Source organism: Ruditapes philippinarum, unplaced genomic scaffold (genome assembly GCF_026571515.1).
Source record: "Ruditapes philippinarum isolate M1 unplaced genomic scaffold, ASM2657151v2 ctg5951_1_1_1_1, whole genome shotgun sequence".
Classification (NCBI taxonomy): Eukaryota; Metazoa; Mollusca; class Bivalvia; order Venerida; family Veneridae; genus Ruditapes; species Ruditapes philippinarum.
Genome location: NW_026864549.1, coordinates 100657 through 119183, shown reverse-complemented (window position 1 = coordinate 119183; position 18527 = coordinate 100657). Strand labels below are relative to the sequence as shown.

Here is an 18527-nt window from a genome sequence, read left to right as displayed (position 1 = left end):
CAGTCCGAACAGCAACATATGACAGATATTATTATGCTTCAATGTGATTTGGGTGAAACGTATTTCAATGTTGTGTAGATGAAGATCATATTTCAAACTTAGAATGATTATTCTGGAAAAAAGGAGAGAGCGAATCATCTGAAATTTTGCACATAGATTAATGGTCTAGACCTACATCTAATGGTACAAAAATCTCGAAAAAATTATTTCCAGCCTGGTTATGTCAAAAAACCTCAGTGGAGTCCCTTTAATGTGCGATTTGGTTAATTGCCCAAAATCGACCCTTAGATTACAAATCTGATTCACTAAGCAGGCAGACATATTTTTCAATATAAGATTTGATTTTTTTTTTTTTTTATTTACTGTGTTTGCTTGTGCTTTTCACTCCCATACTCTTTTTTTATTGTACAAAGCTTTAGAACATATAAACACATACTTAAAACTGAGAGAAATGGCATAGGAATGGGTAATTGTGTCTGTTTTCAATGTTTATTGTTTTTTTTTCTCTCCATTTATTCAAAAGGTGTTTAAGCTAGTCAAGAAGCTCAGATTTTTTGCTCGACTTTTTTTTGGGATGTTTAAGTAAGAGGACAGTATGTTACTATGTTAGATGAAATAGAATAATTATTAGAAATTTTATAAATATTGAAGCATTACAAATATTAATACAGGTTCAAATTTGTTTACATTGAATTATCCTTCTAATAATTGTTATTTTTATTTTTTCAGGGAACACTTTTTTATTGTTTGGCTTATTTAGAATGTCTTAGAATTGCTCATATTGAGTAGGTGTTTTTTTAGTATGTTGATGTAAAGTGTCTTTTGTGGAATTTTAATGTCATTTATGTCATGTAAATTCATGAAGTGTATATTATAATGTAAGAAATAATACCTTTTTGGATTTCAACAATATTTCATTTTTTGTAATCATAATGCATCAAAACATTTTTTCCTCCTCATTGCCAAAGGTTGTTAAGCTTTGCCATTCGTTGATAGTTGATCTTGCTTTTTCTTCATGTTTGACCATAATATTGCACATTTGTAACAGCGGTTTTGATTGGACAATGGTGATGTTTTTTTTTTCTATATACACAGCTGCTCCAATTTTATGAATATGTTTAATTTGTATCAAAGAAAGAGACTGTGCAGTGTTATAAAGATTTAGACATGAACAAAGATATTGTAAGAAATAGATATTTTTAGTACTATACGTTTCATAATTTGAGCCGTGCCATGACAAAACCAACATAGTGCGTTTGCCACCAGCATAGATCCAAACTGCACATCCACACAGTCTGATCAGGATCCATGCTGTTCGCTTACCAACCATATTACAAGTACAGAAGCTGATAGCGAACAGCATGGATCCTGATTAGATTGCGCGGATGCGCAGGCTGGTCTGGATTCATGCTGGTCGCAAACACTATGTTGGTTCTGTCATGGTGCGGCTCATTTTTTATTGTCAAATAAGGAGTTTTCAAAATTTCAATTTAAGGTAGATTTCAAAAGTGCTAAGTATAATATTCTAAGCCTTCTAATCTTTGTGAATAGAGGAATATATGGATGCTTAATACATACTTTGCAATTAGCACACTGGAATGGTTGTGTAGAAAATAAAGAAAATTGGCACTCTGAATCATAGAAAATAAAGTTACTTGACACACTGAATTATAGAAAATTATTTTATTTGGCACAATGAATTATAGAAAATTATTTTATTTGGCTCAATGAATTATAGAAAATTGATAATATAGGACAGGATTACATCAGTCATAATTAACAGCTGTAAAATTAAAAATTATAAAGACAAAACCTAGTTGTTAAATTATTTACTCAATTTATTGATTTTAATAATGTGCATGTATGTGTTGTTGTTTTTTTTTGTTTTTTGTACAAGAGAATCATCTTTTTTTGACCACCTGTATTTTATGTTTTGCCTACAAGCATTTTACCTGACCATTGCTTAAGTAATGTGACAAATGTTTTTTATATTACAGAAAAAAATGTACAGTGCACATGATATGTATATTTCTTTGACCAAGTCAATCTTTTATAGCCAGATCTCTGTAATAATTATTAGTTGTGTAGGCATGTTTTTCAATAACTTTACCTATGCCAAAGTCCAGTCTATGAATGTGTATATACATGTGTAGTATATGATAACAGTGGTATAAATGAAATATGAGCCGCGTCACGACAAAACCAACATAATGGGTTTGCGACCAGCATGGATCCAGACCAGCCTGCGCATCCGCGCAGTCTGATCAGGATCCATGCTGTTCACTATCAGTTTCTCTACATGTAAAAGGGTTGGTAAGCGAACAGCATGGATCCTGATCGGACTGCGCGGATGCGCAGGCTGGTCTGGATCCATGCTGGTCGCAAACCCATTATGTTGGTTTTGTCATGACGCGGCTCATATTTCTATCAATTTGTAAACTGATCTTAATCTTGCAAAAATAATTATGAAATAGTTTTCAAAGTATATTCAAATCTTTTTTTTTCTAGGCATTACTGACATATGCTATAATGGACAGAAAGAAACACACATTTAATGGTAAAAAGAAAGACAATTTTAAGGTATTTCTACATAGAACTGGTAGAAATTGTGTATTATTATTCTTTTGTGCATTTATGAAATTGTATTTATAGTGATATTATATGTATCCTTTTTACCATTATACCTGCTTGTAAAGCAATTTTGTGATACTATGTGTAAAAAGGAAATAAAACTCTTAAAATGGTAATACATTTATTTGTCTTCTTTAGTAGATCTACCCTTAACATTAATAAATCTTCATCATGAATATTAGTTTTGATTCACGATGACTGGTCTGTATTTTCATTTCAGTTTGTAATTAATTTTTCATTTGAACTGCTGTCCGAATATTAGTCTGTAAATGTATTGCGATAGTGAACAATTTGGTTATGAACACTGCCTTTAAGTTTTGAAATATTCTTGGCAGTAGATCATTTTTGTAGCTTTGAAAAAGTTACACATTTTTGTGTTGAATTTTTAAATGGACTAAAAAAAACGAAATTTCAATGCTTAGATTCGTTTACATTTGAGATATTTCATGTTTTTTTTGTATGTGTGAAAAACATCACATTTCCAACATTTTCTCTCAACTCTTTGTTTCATTGTTGTCCAAAGCAATCTGGTGGGGCTTAAGGTCAGTTGTTTTACGTGGAATTACTTTCTGTATCAAAGTTTCTTTTACTGAATGTTTCATCATTGTCTCCAGCAGTAGTTCCCACGGTATCACTTGTTGAAACATTGTTTACAGCATCTCTTGACTGTTCTGAAACATCTTGGATGTCATTAGTAGCACCAGATTCACCATCATTTAGTTTGTGTTCAACAGCACTGTCTTTATTATCATGCTGGTTTTCTTGTTGATCATGGCTACAGTTATTTCTGTCATGGCATGCCTTGCACGAGCAGTTCACAAAGCTTGGCGTGTATATTCTGAAAACAAGAAAGTGGCACAGTGAATTTATTAACAAGATTTTTTGTTTGTTATTACGTCGCACCATCACAGAGGTCATATGGTGACTTTCCAGCTTAAATGTTGGAGGAAGAATTCAGGTGCCCTTTCCGTGAAAAAAAAAACACAACAAAAACAAACATATTTGTGTCTTTACGAGAGTAATTAAAGACACTATCATATTTATTATCATATAACTTAACCGGGATTTGAATAAATTGTATGCCAGAAGTAATACAAATTGACTGAAATATGAAGATTTTTTTCCAGGCAATCAATAACACCCGCATGTAATGTAGGTACATATCAAGAACAATATCAAACGGAAACAACAAACCCCAATAGATATGCGTGTCTGTGGTTTTAGTGTATTGAAACTAGAAACTAAAAGAGACACAAACATATGGTCTTATTCATAAAAAGATATTAGTGAAAAAAGCAATGGATCAGAATCACTACATACTAAATCTAGGACAGATAATAAAAAGAGAATTACTAAATAATAGACCAACCTGCTTCCAACGTAATTATTGATTGCCGCATTCAGTGGAGTGATATTTAAAAACACCAGCCCGATCGTAATACCATTGCAAATTGTAGACACAACTACCTGGTTCAAATGAAAATATTTCAATTATAACATACATACATCCTCTACTTTTAAGTATCTGTTAAATTAGTATTATGAATTTCTCGGAATTAGCCGTGGTAAATACAAAATATTTCATGTTTGAATTACATTACTGCAATGAAGCAACCGACAAGTATAGTGTGGTTCAATAGCACGATGCATGCTGCATAAATAAATACGCTCAAATTCTTCGAATACATTTGTTAAAGTTGAGGAAATTGTTGTGTGATTAAATAACAAAAGTTAATGGTCCAATAGTGATTGATTACAAAGCTAGGTGGTCCAAGAGTGATTGGTTACAAAGCTAGGTGGCCCAAGAGTGATTGGTTACAAAGCTAGGTGGTCCAAGAGTGATTGGTTACAAAGCTAGGTGGTCCAAGCGTGATTGGTTACAAAGCTAGGTGGTCCAAGAGTGATTGATTACAAAGCTAGGTGGTCCAAGCGTGATTGGTTACAAATCTAGATGGTCCAACAGTGATTGATTACAAAGTTAGATGGTTCAAGGTTTCAAGTCAAAAGATGTGAATACTATAAATTTTGAGGCAAAGCAACAACAATGATCATAATGCTATTTTTCATAAAGAAAGCAGCGACAGATCATATACAGAAAACTAATAATGACAAAAGGTGAAAATATAACAGTTTTATGAATTATTTTAACTATATGTATATTAATTAAATGGAACATTTCATTAATATGTTAGCCTCATATTACAAAAAGTTAACATTCATTTTACATTTCACTTATTAATAATTATGTCTACAAGGAATGCCAAACAAACAAGCTGGTGCATTCACTCTGTAACAGATAGCAAGGAAAAGTAAAGTTTATAAGTGAAGTTCAGAACCTACCGCTAATGTCCGTGGAAGATAAGATTGACTAAGAACCGTTATGCCTATACCTGTTATGATTGGAATGGTGAAAACAACCAACGTACGCACAACTTCCCACAACAACTGCACTTTCGTTCCTACCGACGTTACCTGAAATATGAAACAAATTTCATGAAAGCATGCAATAGTATAACCGGGAAGTTTGTCTTCCCAGAATGTAACAAGGTAAAAAATTCGATAGTCGCATACATGCACATATATTTTATGATTTTGTACATGGAAGAAGTCAAAGCAACAACGAACTTGCATGGATGCAGGGAAATTTGAAAAGAAAGGAACATTGTATATAAAATGTCAAATGTCAACTATTAAATGCCATAAAGCATAAGCATAAATTTTCCCACAAAACATATCAGGGTGCACGTGGAAAACCATGATTTGTACGTAACTTCAAATACCGCAGGATAGATCTGAAGCTGGTTTAGCAATTTTTCAGGACAACATCAATGATGTACCCATAAGTGCAACACCTACGGTTAAAACTAATTAATATTGCAAAGATATTAGTATTTATCAGGTTAAAATGAATCTAAAGATATAACTACACAGTAATAAAATAAAACCTGATGATCAATTGTATAATTTCCTAACCTGTTTATACAGTTCGTTTCTAGCTTCCTCCAATTCTTGTGCCAGTTGCTCACCATAGTCAACCATGAGAAACTCTGTTGAATAGAAAGAAAAAAAACCCCTGACGCTTGTGGAATGAACACTTTCACTATTGTGAAAGAAGGAGGGGGTTGAACACGTGCACATTTTAAAGTTTTTCAGAATTTTGCCAAAATTATACACCAAATTTATTGCTAGTAGGTAAAAACCACTAACATTTAGATATCCTTAACAGTTTGTGCACGTGACCTCCCCTTATTCTTTCAAAGTGAAAGAGACATTCCACAAAGCGTCAGTACGGCAATTATGTTTTGTAAAAAAGATATAGAGGATATTTGTTTAGTTCAGTGTAAGATCGGAATATATTTCACCGAGTGAGCACCAAAAGGTATATTTCACGAGTGGCGCAGCCACGAGTGAAATATGAACTTTTGGTGTTCACAAGGTGAAATATATTTCAATCTTACACTAAACTAAACAAATTTTCTTTTTATTACATGCAAAGAAACGTTTTAAAAAGACATTAAACCTAATACTGAATGAAAAAGCGCGCCAAATAATAAAACAATGTGACGTCATTTACGACGTCACGTCATTAAGTTGGTACCCAGCACTGTGCACGCTGGTATTTCACTGAAACAACGTTAGGGGCTTAAATTCAAAACAGTGAAATTATCAAAGTGGTAATTTCACTGTTTCAAACAGTGAAATTACCAGTTTTATTTCACTGATATATTTCTATAAACCACCGAAAAGCATGTAATAAAACTTTCTAATATTTTTTAAACCATCGTTTTGAGAACGATGTATTTTATGAGATGCTGAAAAATGAAACCATAGACTACTGTAGTCCTTAAAACATATGATTGATTCCTAATTATTATTAATATCATGTAAGTATTTTCGGCTGACTCCAATAAAACATTTATTGAACAGCTTCTTTGGCTGTAGGAATCGTTCCAACATATTCACTATCCCACTATTAAAGTATTTATCTCTGATATCTTAATTTCTTTTTTTGGTAATACAAACGATCACTTTTGATATATTATACGCCGCTTTCCCTGTCTAAAGTTTAACAATTCATTTACTTTGTTAAACATGTAACTGTTTTGATTGATTTGGCTCGTTTGCCATCTTATATTTATCAGTTAGCTTATCTCTCCGTACCTTAGTTACGAGGGTTGTTTGATAAATTCGTAGAAATCACGTCTGAATCTTACATTTCTTTACAACTTCTTGGTACGAAGGACTGAGTAAGTCACTGAAGCACAAACTCCAAGTAGCTCAAAATAGGGTTGTGCGTTTTATAAAAGACTATACCCTGAGGACTTCTGTGACACATAAGGTTCTGTCTGGTCTTCAAAAATTGAATGTCAACGACAGAGTTAGACAATTAAGACTTAACCATATTATAACAAAAGCCCTTCTTATTTAAGGAACCAGTGATTTTTTTTGTTGATTTTGCCCCTGAAATAAGGCCTTTTCAGAATGAAAAAAAACCATAAAAATTCACAAAAATGTGTAAAAAATTCACAATTGGCAGGATTGCTTTTCAGTACCAAACAAAATAATGAACTGACAAAACTTAGTGACAATCTTGAGAATTTGATTGATGACATTTAGGCAATAAAAAGAAGAAAGCTTAAACTATGAATAAAATTATTAAATGTATGAATAAAGTGACTACATGTTATGATTTATTCTTGTTTATTTTTTCACAATTTGACAGATTATCGCGGTAAAAATTCACAATTTCAGGGGTATGGGTTGTTGCGCAAAAAGTAAAAAAAAATTACTGGGAACTTGTTTAAGGTGTAAGGAATCCAATTTGAGGTCTAGTAATTTTAATTTTGTTTTGCCTCAAAATGATTCTCATGTTACAAACACATTTTTCTACAATGCCACAAATGACTGGAATTCTTTACCAGACAGCATTAGGTCAATCGAAAATATCCAAGCATTTAAAACAAAAGTTAAACTTTTTTTAAATAATAAAAATGGCAAACAAGTGAATAATATGTTAGTTATATATTCTAACATTCCTCGTAATTTTGTCACCATAGACAAAGAAGAAAAAAACCGGTGTTAAACTGCAAATAAACACTGGTTAGGGACTGTCATGTTTTCACCCTCTATTATATAGTTTACAAAGCCTTTTAAAGCAACAATAAAAAGTATTTTTATTGATATTTTCAGTTCTTATAATGTTTTCTTTTCATACAATACCGAAATAATATCTCACATACACTAACGGCACAGATTTGATCCATATCAGTTAAAAACGGCGCCAATCCGTAAGCAGCGTAATGACATCATCCTAAGTATACAACTCATTCATAAACGCTGACGTCATTTCAAACATACAAGAATGATAAATTATTGGGCACTGATATAAACACAATACAATCCATTCTAAGACGTAAGTTTGTATTGTTGAAAACTTGATAAAATAACTTTTTTATCTTATAATATCTTTTGTTAATAATTTCTGTATCTTAGCAACAGTAGGGTGCGAAAACGAACAGCGTTATACGACAATCGGCACCGGAAGTTATTTCCGCTGGAAAAAAAATATCAGTGATCTCCCTTATTTTATCTTGTTAGACTCGAATATCGGTCTGAGCGGTATTTATCGGCTATTATTAAATAACTTTATGCTATTAGTCCTATAAAAAAAGCACCTGCCACGTTCAATAACACGATGGCCTGCCTTATAACAAGGCCAATATCTATATCAATGTTTCGGTCCGACTTAGATTGCAAAGTCGTCTGCGTCTGGGAGACAACAGAAAAAATGTCGAAAGAATCGTCACGCAGCGAAGAAATGCTAATGACTTATTATATCTAGATAAATCATGTGAGGACGAACAGTTAGATCCAGATGTACTGTCCAAGCTTGAAGAAGAGTCGGTGGATTAGCCCCACTCATTAACAAATTCAGAACCGGATTCTGCCGGACATGGGGAACGCTTTAAGAAAGTTTCAGTAGGAGACTGTGTCAGTTTCATTAAAGAAAATGAAAATAAAAAAACACACTATAAGACCAGAAGTGATGTTAAACTAATGTTTGACTGGATGAAAAGCGTCGGTGAACATAGAGATCTTGAGAAAATTCCACCTGAAGAGCTTGATGTGCTTTTAGCAAGATTTTTTCGATTATATAGAGATAACTAAGCTTGTGTGGAATAAACATGATATTTATCAGGCGAGGCTAAGAAACTGTAAGGGGGAGGCTTGCCTAGCGCTTTCCAGTTTCGTGCCGAACATGATAAATTTATATGTGCATACAACAAAAGAAAATGTCAGTTTCTCCATAGAAATACGTGTGATTTGTATTTTTAACACTTTGCGGCGCATGTTTGATTTGAATCACAGTAGACAGTCTGACAATCACATTTATGTAATATGTAATAATTTAGGTCAAACTGATAAAATGTTGTTATTTTTCCAGTTGTCTTTGTTATAAGTTAAATATGCTAGAATTCGATTTTTACAGTTGTTCTTTGTTATAATTAAAATATGTTAGAATTGAAATAAGAAGAAATATCCGACGATTAAATGTAAAATATTATAAGTATATGTTGTTATTTAATAAAATTGTCAATAAATAAGTGATTTGATATTGGCCCTGTTATTTGTCCTCGGGTCAGTCGTATTGGACCCTCGGCCTTCGGCCTTGGGCCAATATACGACTGCCCTCGGACAAATAACAGGGCCAATATCAAATCACTTATTTATTAACATATATTTAACACCGGTTTTGTCGTTTTGATGCGAAAAAATAACCACTCAGGCCTACAGCCGTCGTGGTCAATTCCTAAAACCGGTGTTTAATAACCGATAAACACCGCATTGACCGATATTATTTCTTAATTTTTACACTCCTCGTGATTATGTCACTATAGACAAAGAAGAAAAAAACGGGTGGTAATCTGCCAATAAACACCGTCACCGATTAAGGACTACTTGTAGCGGCTGATATGCTTTCTCCCACAATTGTATAGTGTACAAAGCCTTTTAAAGCAACAAAACAATCATTTTTATTGATATTTCAGTTCTTTTAGTTTTTTTCTTTTCATACAATACTGAATTAAATAATATCTCGTATACACTAACGCCACAGATTTGATTCATATCAGTGACAAAACGGCGCCAATCCGTAAGCAGCGAAATGACTTCATCTTAAGTATACAACTCATTCATAAACGCGCTAGAATGACGTCAGTTCAAACATACAAGAATGATTAATCAAACACTGATGTAAACAGACGTTAGTTTTTATTGTTGAAAACTTGATCAAATTACTTTTTATTTCCTTATAATTTCTTTTGTTTAATAATTTCTATATCTTATGAAAGTGTACGTAAATTATACAAATACAAACCAATTGTTGCTTATAAGAGACCGAGAAATTTACAAGACAATTTAGTTCATACTCATTTAAATGCCAAATTCATGGTTGGTTCAGTATCTAAATGCTGTCGACCTCGTTGTACTCATTGTAATAATATTCTTGAATCTAATAATTTTTCAAGTACCTCTATACCTAAAGAATTTGCTATAAAACGTGATTTTCATGTATATCTTTAGATGTCATTTATCCTATAACTTGTAAAAAATGTAAAAAACAGTATGTTGATCAAACTCAGCAAAAATGTAGTCAAAGAATGAATAGTCACAAATTTGATATTAAACACTTTCCTGACACTATTACCAATGTATCTGAACATTTTAATTCTGAAGGCATTCTATCAAAGATTTTTCATTCATGCCAATTGATAAAGTAAAGAATAATTGGCAAAGATTATTAAAAGAAACTTCATGGATGTATAAGCTAGGTACAATTATTCCTGATTGCATGAATTCCAAAATACTTTATTAATTTTGTAGATTATAATTCTTCATTTTATTTTTTTTATATAAAAATTGTATTTTCTACTTTTTGCTTTATATGACTTAAAACTAATTTCATGTCAATATGTATTTTTATATATCTTATTCTAACACTCCATGTGATTTTGTCACTATAGACAAAGAAGGAAAAAAATCGGTGTTAAACTGCCAATTAACACTGGTTAGGGACTACTTGTATATGCGGCTGTTATGTTTTCACCCTCGATTATATAGTTTACAAAGCCTTTTAAAGCAACAATAAACGCATTTTATTTATATTTTCAGTTCTTATAATGTTTTCTTTTCATACAATATCGAAATAATATCTCACATACACTAACGCCACATATTTGATCCATATCATGGACCCCATTGGAAATAAGCTTTTAGCTTAATGGGCAATCCTAGAGTAACATTATAGAACATACTCATTAATAAATCTTATAATTATTTTTGTTGCATTTATGTGTGTGTTTATATAAATATGCAAGTTGATATATGTGATAACATTGTATGTGTTTATGTCTATTCCCTGAATAAATCGATACGATATCAGTTAATAAATATTTTGACAAAATCCGTAAGCAGCGTAAACAACTCATTCATAAACAAGCTGACGTTATTTCATACATATAAGAATGATAAAGGGGACAATGATGTAAACACAATACGACGTAAGTTATTTTGTTGAAAACTTTATAAAATAACGTTTTTTTCTTATTATTTCTTTTGTTTAATAATTTCTATATCTTCGCAACAGTAGGGTGCGAAAATCGAACAGCGTAATCAAAAATCGGCACCGGAAGTTATTTCCGCTTGAAAGAATAACATTAGTGATCTTCCTTATTTTATCGTGTTAGAATCGAAATAACATCGGCCTGAGAGGTGTATATCGGCTATTTAACACCGGTTTTGTCGTTTTGATGCGGAAAAATTAACCACTCAAGCCTACGGCCTTCGTGGTCAATTCCTACGCATCAAAACTCCAAACCGGTGTTAAATAGCCGATTTACAACTCTCAGGCCGATGCTATTTCTTAAACAACATTAAGGTGCGAACTCAAACTGAACAGCGTTATACGACAATCGGCACCGGAATTAATCTCCGCTTAAAAAAAAAACAAAAAAACAAAAAACATTAGTGATCTTTCTAATATTTTATCTTGTTAGAATCGAAATAATATCGGTCTTATCAGTATTTATCGGCTATTTAACACCGGTTTTGTCGTTTTGATGCGAAGAAATTAACCACCAAGGCCTACGGTCAAACTTTAAAAAAAAGAACTCAACGACTTCTTTCTCGATGAACTTAATACGTTAAACTTAAACTTAACAGACACCAAACAATTCAGCTGCAGAACCTGTGAGAAAAATATTCAACACAAGGGAAAAACGAGACAAGCATAGAGAAACTCATAAAAATCACCAAATTTTTTTATCTACTCAAAGTGCAATAAACAATATGAAAGACGAGACACTCTCAAAGACCACTATTTAAAGATACGTGGGTTCGAAGAAGCTAATTACAACTAGATCTACCAAACTATTAAGAAGACCAAGACAGAAACTTCCATTACAACCATATTCCAAAAAAGTAATACAAAGATTATACGCAAAACACCAAAGAATGAGACTAGTACTAGGCAAATCTGGACAACCATATTTAAAAATGACCAACACTACAAAGAAATCCGACTTTGACAAACTCAGCTTTAATTTTCCGGAACCTATCTCTCTTCTACATGTCACACCACGCCATTCTGCTGAAACCATCTGCCAAGATGAACTTGCCATGATGTTTAACAGTAAAAATGAACAGATTGTATCCATCTAAAAGTTCAAAAGTTATTGGGCATTTATGTAGATAATACATTAAACTGGCATCATCAAATTGACTCTATTTGCATAAAACTGTAAAAAAAATTGCCCTCTTCAAACATATCATTTTTTATCTTACTGACGAAGTAAAAAAGATATATTACAACGCGTACATCCTTCCTGTGCTTGATTATTGTTGTATGGTATGGGGAAAGGACACATACTCATACATCAATAAAATAAATTCAATCCAAAAAAGAGCTGCAAAAATTATACTTTATGGACCGATACGTTCACCAACATTAGATCTTTTTAATAAACTTAAATGGCTGAAATTCAATGTTAGAGTGAAATTCCACACAGCAATTATGGTGTATAAATCTTTAAACAATCTGGCACCCTTATATATGAGTGAAATTTTTAGTTTCTCTCACAATGAATTACATAATTACATAATTTACGCTCAATCGCTCATAAGAATCTTGTTCTGAAAAGTGTACCTCGTACTAATTATTTAAAGGATTTTTTTCTTATTTCAGTATTGACGTTTGGAATAAATTACCTATTACTATCAAACAATGTTCGACTTTACAATCTTTCAAAAACAACTGTAAAATTTATTTTCTAAGTTTACAGTGATGAAAATTGACCACTTTATATTTTAATTGTTATCATCCTTTTTTCTCTTTTTTTTTAATCATTAAAACATTATCTATAATTACCATAATTAATATGAGTGTCAGTCGGATGAATGAATGAAAATATCTAACCTTTACATACCAGAATATATATTAAAATATTTTGTTTATACAAAAAGATCTTAAATTTTGTATAGATCTACATTTTTTTCTTTGTTATTGTTAAATCAGAAGGCCATACTGAAAACAAGTATACTTTCTTACTGTGTAAACTTTGTATGATACCTTCTATAAATAAAGATTATTATTATTATTATTATTATTATATATGGAATCTTCAAAACTACAGACTAATTAAACAACCATGCAGGACGATTTTAGACTCAACAACTTTATTTTAAAAAACATTTAACACATTGTTGGCAAAATGTCAGTATATTCTATTCATAGTAACATAAAAGACATCCATATTTTGTACACTTTAGCTCGAAAATTTTGTAAAATATTTATCCTGATGTATGTTCGTTAATAACCGAAACCGGTAGATAAGTCAACCTGCACAGGTGTTGACGTGTTGTATTTTTTCATTTCTTTCTTATTTTGATTTCTTAAATATAAGGTTAATGTAATAAAATAACTGTAAATGGACCCCATTGGAAATAAGCTTTCAGCTTAATGGGCAATCCGAGGGTAACATAAAACATACTAATTGATAATTTTAATTATTTTCGTTGCATTTTTTGTGTGTTTTATATATGCATAAATGATATATATGACAATACTGTAAGTGTTTATGTATATCCCCTGAATAAATCGGTACGATTTAAATGGCATTAAGAAATGGTGCAAAATCAATAATATGACCTTAAATCAAGATGGGTATTTGCATAGATAACAATTTAAAATGGCACTTGCAACTTGACATGTTGTCAATCTCAACGGAAAATTGCTTTAATGGAAAAAATAATCCTATTTTTTGCATTTTGATATTAATGTTTTACAATGTATTTACATGTATGTTGTCCATTATGGACTATTGTTGGATTATATGGGGTAACGGAAACTCAGACTATATAAATTATGTTTGCAAATTACAGAAACGAATTGCTAAAATCATTTCAAAGCAACCACAAAGATCTCCTTCAATGGAGCTATTCGAATCTCTTAACTTATTACCATTCCTTGACAGATGTAAATACTACACGTCGGTACTTTTACAGTTTCAGTTTTACTTTAAATAACATGGCACAAAGTTAGGCTATATGACAGAATTGATGACTTTATCAGACAACAAAATATACAATTTAAAATATATCTCGCGAAAAGATATAATAATTGTATTATTGACAAGACCTAAAAATATTTGAAAGACACATTTTCTTATCATGGCATGAACATTAATTTGGACAGTATCGCAATGTTGACAATTTTAAATGTTTAAAAGAAAAATATAAACATGTTTATCTTGATGTTTGAATGAATGAATGTTTAAACAAATTGTTGAGTGGCTGCATTAGTCCAACACTTTATTTTAGTTAAATAAATAAATTGAGTTATCTTATTTTTGAAATTACACACATTAAGTAACTGTATTTTTGTCCCAATATACCAAACTCCTCGCAGCTGTTACTTTCTTTTGCACGTACACTAAACACTGCCACCAAGCGTGTCACATGACGGTTTGATCACGTGAGACGGTTCGACAAAATGGCGAATGAACGGATAGATACAAAAATGTAGTATTTATTTATTTATTTATTATGTTTACACCAAAGAAAAAGGTTCCAGAAAATTGTTTTCTGTGTGACTATAGTGTTGATGGTAAATATTCCCGTGATATTTTAACAAAATTGTCATTAATTTGTTGTAATAGATCTAATAACTAACTGGAATCCGTTCTCCTTGACAGAGATTATGGAATTTGCAGGTCCTGTCTCGATAATATAAATTCGAAATTCATTTATGTAAAATCTTCGGAATTAACAAATGAAGAACCAACAAATCGTTTTAAGCACATGCCACCAAGTTTCTCATTGCCTTAATCTCAGACGACCATAAATACAATGTAACTATCAGAAAAAATAAGGACATTATTAATATCAAATGTATCAAATACACCGGAAGTATCGCCTGCCTGACCAAAATTCCTTTTCTCAGACTTCCACTATGACTACAATTTGCCAGAATTGCAAGTAGTAAATTTTCAAGTGTCAACACTAGGAATTTTGAAACAATGTTTCATAGAAGAGGAATCAAAAAAGGCCATCTTTTCCTGAAATTGTGGAGAATATATTTTCTAATCCAGAAATTTATTCTAATTCTAGCTATTTTATTTTTTACTTATCTAATGGGTTTTTTTACCTTTATATAACAGGTTTATTTTTCAAATTTCAAATAAGATAATTTGCATTTTTTTTTGTTTTAAAATCGGTAAAGACCTTTTAATGTACTTTCATAATAACCATTATATATACTCTCCTTTAATACCACCCCTACCCATAATTTCAACTTAAAAAGAGAAAACGGCGTTGCCAAGACAGCTGAGCATTAATCCGAGAAAATAAGCAACAATAATAAGTGCTATTTTACACGGAATAATTAAGGAGAGATCACTGCATGGAGATTGTCGTTGTTGTTTTTCTATTTCTGAAGGCCTCATTGGAAACACCACATATGATTGCTGTTGCATATTCTAATTTAATATCTAAATTAAGGTATTATCATTATTATTATTATTTTTATTATTTTTATTATTATTATTACTATAATAATTATTATTATTATTATCATTATTATTATTATTATTATTATTATTATTATTATTATTATAAGAAGTGCAAGTTCGTATGCAGCGTAATGACGTCAGCCTAAGAATACGTTGCATTCATAAAGACGCCAAAATGACATCATTTGAAACTGACATGGGTGGAGTTTGAAGAATTATTAATTGATCACTGATGTAAAACAATGCAATCCAGTCTGGCAATCGAGCACTGATGTAAACACAATACAATCCAGTCTGACAGTCGAGCACTGATGTAAACACAATACAATCCAGTCTGACAATCGAGCACTGATGTAAACACAATACAATCCAGTCTGAATGTCGAACAATGATGTAAACGCAATACAATCCGGTCTCAGACAGTCTAGCACTGATGTAAACACAATGCAATCTAGTGTGACACATAAGTTTAAATTATTATTATTGTTATTTTTATTATAATTGTATTTTATTATTATTATTATTATTATATTATTATTATTATTATTATTATTATTATTGGAAAAGGGTCTTGAATTAGTTCTGATTCATAAAGAATGTTGACCTATCTATTCATGCTTTTTGTACAATTCAAAACCGATATATAAGTGACCAACCCGATTGGTGCATGATATTGAATCATATTGTATGTAATAAGACAACGTTAATGTTCCTACGCTCTCAAAATCTTCAAGCCTGGCAATGCTTATTAATTGTTTAAGATACCATTTTTGCGTTCGCTCTTTGACATGAACAACTTGCAGTTGAAGTTGTCCTTAGGAACATATCTCGGTCAATAAAGGTGGCGTTGAAAACTGAAAGTGTTAGTAAGGCTGGTTTCGACGAACGTTTTCTGAAGTACGTTGCGGCAAGTTCATGTGTGGTATGAATGCAACAAATTGGAAAACCATATTAATTTCTCGTTTATCATCTGGCCCCGTGTTCACAAAGAAAAGATCAGGATCAGGATCAGTTGATCCTGATTTTATTTTCATTGTTTTATAAAACTATAACTGATTGTATTATGCTAGAATTAAATGGTACATATTCAAAATATAAATAATTGCTTATTTGCAAAGAAACCGTCCTATTTTGGGATAAAATCAACAAATAAGAAAACAAATACAAAAATAATCGGATCAAAATGAGGATCAATTATAGGATCAAGATCAAAATTTGGATCAACTGTAAAATATCAATATCTTGTAAAAATAACAATAAATTCATTCTAAAATTTCATAAACATGCTATTTCAAGTACAGTTTTATCAAGTTAATACTGAAAATTCAGTCTAAGAGGATAAATAATGGAGAATATTCGAGTTTTGAAATTTGATCCTGATCTTGATCCTGATCCTGAAATCTTTGTGAACACGGGGCCTGAATTGTTTGCGAAAATATAGTAAATCCATTCAGCAATTGGGAATTTTCTTAATAGTGTTTAATCTTCAGAAAACCTTTTGATTTAGTCAAATCAAACTGGAAATATCCTTCATATATAAAATATTATAAAATGATGTCAACTCAAAAAAGTGTTACTATTAAGAAATTAGCAACTTTTCTATATATAGCGCTTAGAGAACGTGATCAATATTGTATATGTTTAGATAATCATAATATATTATTATATTAGATAATTATAGTTATATTATTTTATTTTATGCTTTTCAGTGGATTACTGATTTATCCGTGAAAATTATATTTGGTAATTTCACAGTGAAAATTATCAAAATATAATTTCACTTTTTTCAATGACGAAACTACTTTTTTAATATTTTCCCCATGTGGTACCTCAATTTTATTTTTGCTGACAATTCAGACAATGTCAGGCTATTTAAAGAAAAAGGAAAGCTGAAATTGATAAATACCTTAAACGTAAAAAATAATAAAAAGAAGAAAACTTACTTCTATTCATTCAAATTCCAATCACCAAATTTCGTCTCTAAATTTTTTGTTTCATTTTTACAGTCTGAAAAATACATTCCTTCCACATGCAAACTGCTCTTGATGACATTTGGGCATATTAAAGTATCCTACGAGTAATAACTGCCGTATGCTTTATGAAAAATTGAAAAGCTATGACAGCTACAGCTCGTAGAACAAGTAAACCAACCCAGCGTTCCGAGCAAGTTCCAAGTCTTCCATTTTCATAGCTGCTTTTTTCATGTTTTCACATCTGTCAACACTTAATTTTTGTCTGTTTCAATCCTCAAATATGTTTTCTTTCTTTTAAAAGGGTGTATGACTAACAATTCCAAATGATATCCCTCTGAATCAAGCACAAATTATTTTCCTCCCGTGAAATACACAACTTTAAAAAATGGCTGCCGCTTACATTTAACAAAGCCAGGTCTAATATAAATTCGCAGTAGGTAACAGAAATATGGATGGATGGTTGGACTTTTCTCCTTCACGGATTGTTTGTTTTTATTATTAAAACAAGCGATCATTCATATTTTTTAAAGAAAATAAATAATATCACTGTCATTTAATGTTGATTGTCGGACTTATTTTTCAGCTCAAGACTTCTTGTTTTTAATGAGAAATTCGCACGAAATGGGGCTCTCAATGGGAAAACAGATTTTAATATTTATGTTAATATTATGGAAATTTCGTTTAAACTTGTTTTTTAGCATAAAATAAAAAGAAAATTTGTTTGTTTGTTGTGTAAGATGTAATTTTATTTCATCTCGTGAACTTTAAAAACAGTATTCTCACTCGTGGCTACGCCTCTCGTGAGAATACTGTTTTTAAAGCCCACTCGATGAAATAAAATTTCATCTTACACACA

General features: G+C 31.3%; 1 protein-coding gene across 1 annotated transcript in view; it reads right to left on the bottom strand.

Moving 5' to 3' along the window:
• Positions 1 to 2739: 2739 nt before the first annotated feature.
• The window catches only part of LOC132726036 (uncharacterized), a 71530-nt gene continuing 55742 nt past the window's right edge, over positions 2740 to 18527 (bottom strand). The window contains exons 2-5 of the mRNA XM_060711286.1: positions 5605 to 5678; positions 4972 to 5103; positions 4001 to 4098; positions 2740 to 3469 (exon numbers count right to left, since the gene is read on the bottom strand). Coding sequence (XP_060567269.1) covers positions 3184 to 3469; positions 4001 to 4098; positions 4972 to 5103; positions 5605 to 5678 — 590 coding nt within the window. The 3' untranslated portion in view covers positions 2740 to 3183. The remainder of the gene's footprint in view (positions 3470 to 4000; positions 4099 to 4971; positions 5104 to 5604; positions 5679 to 18527) is intronic.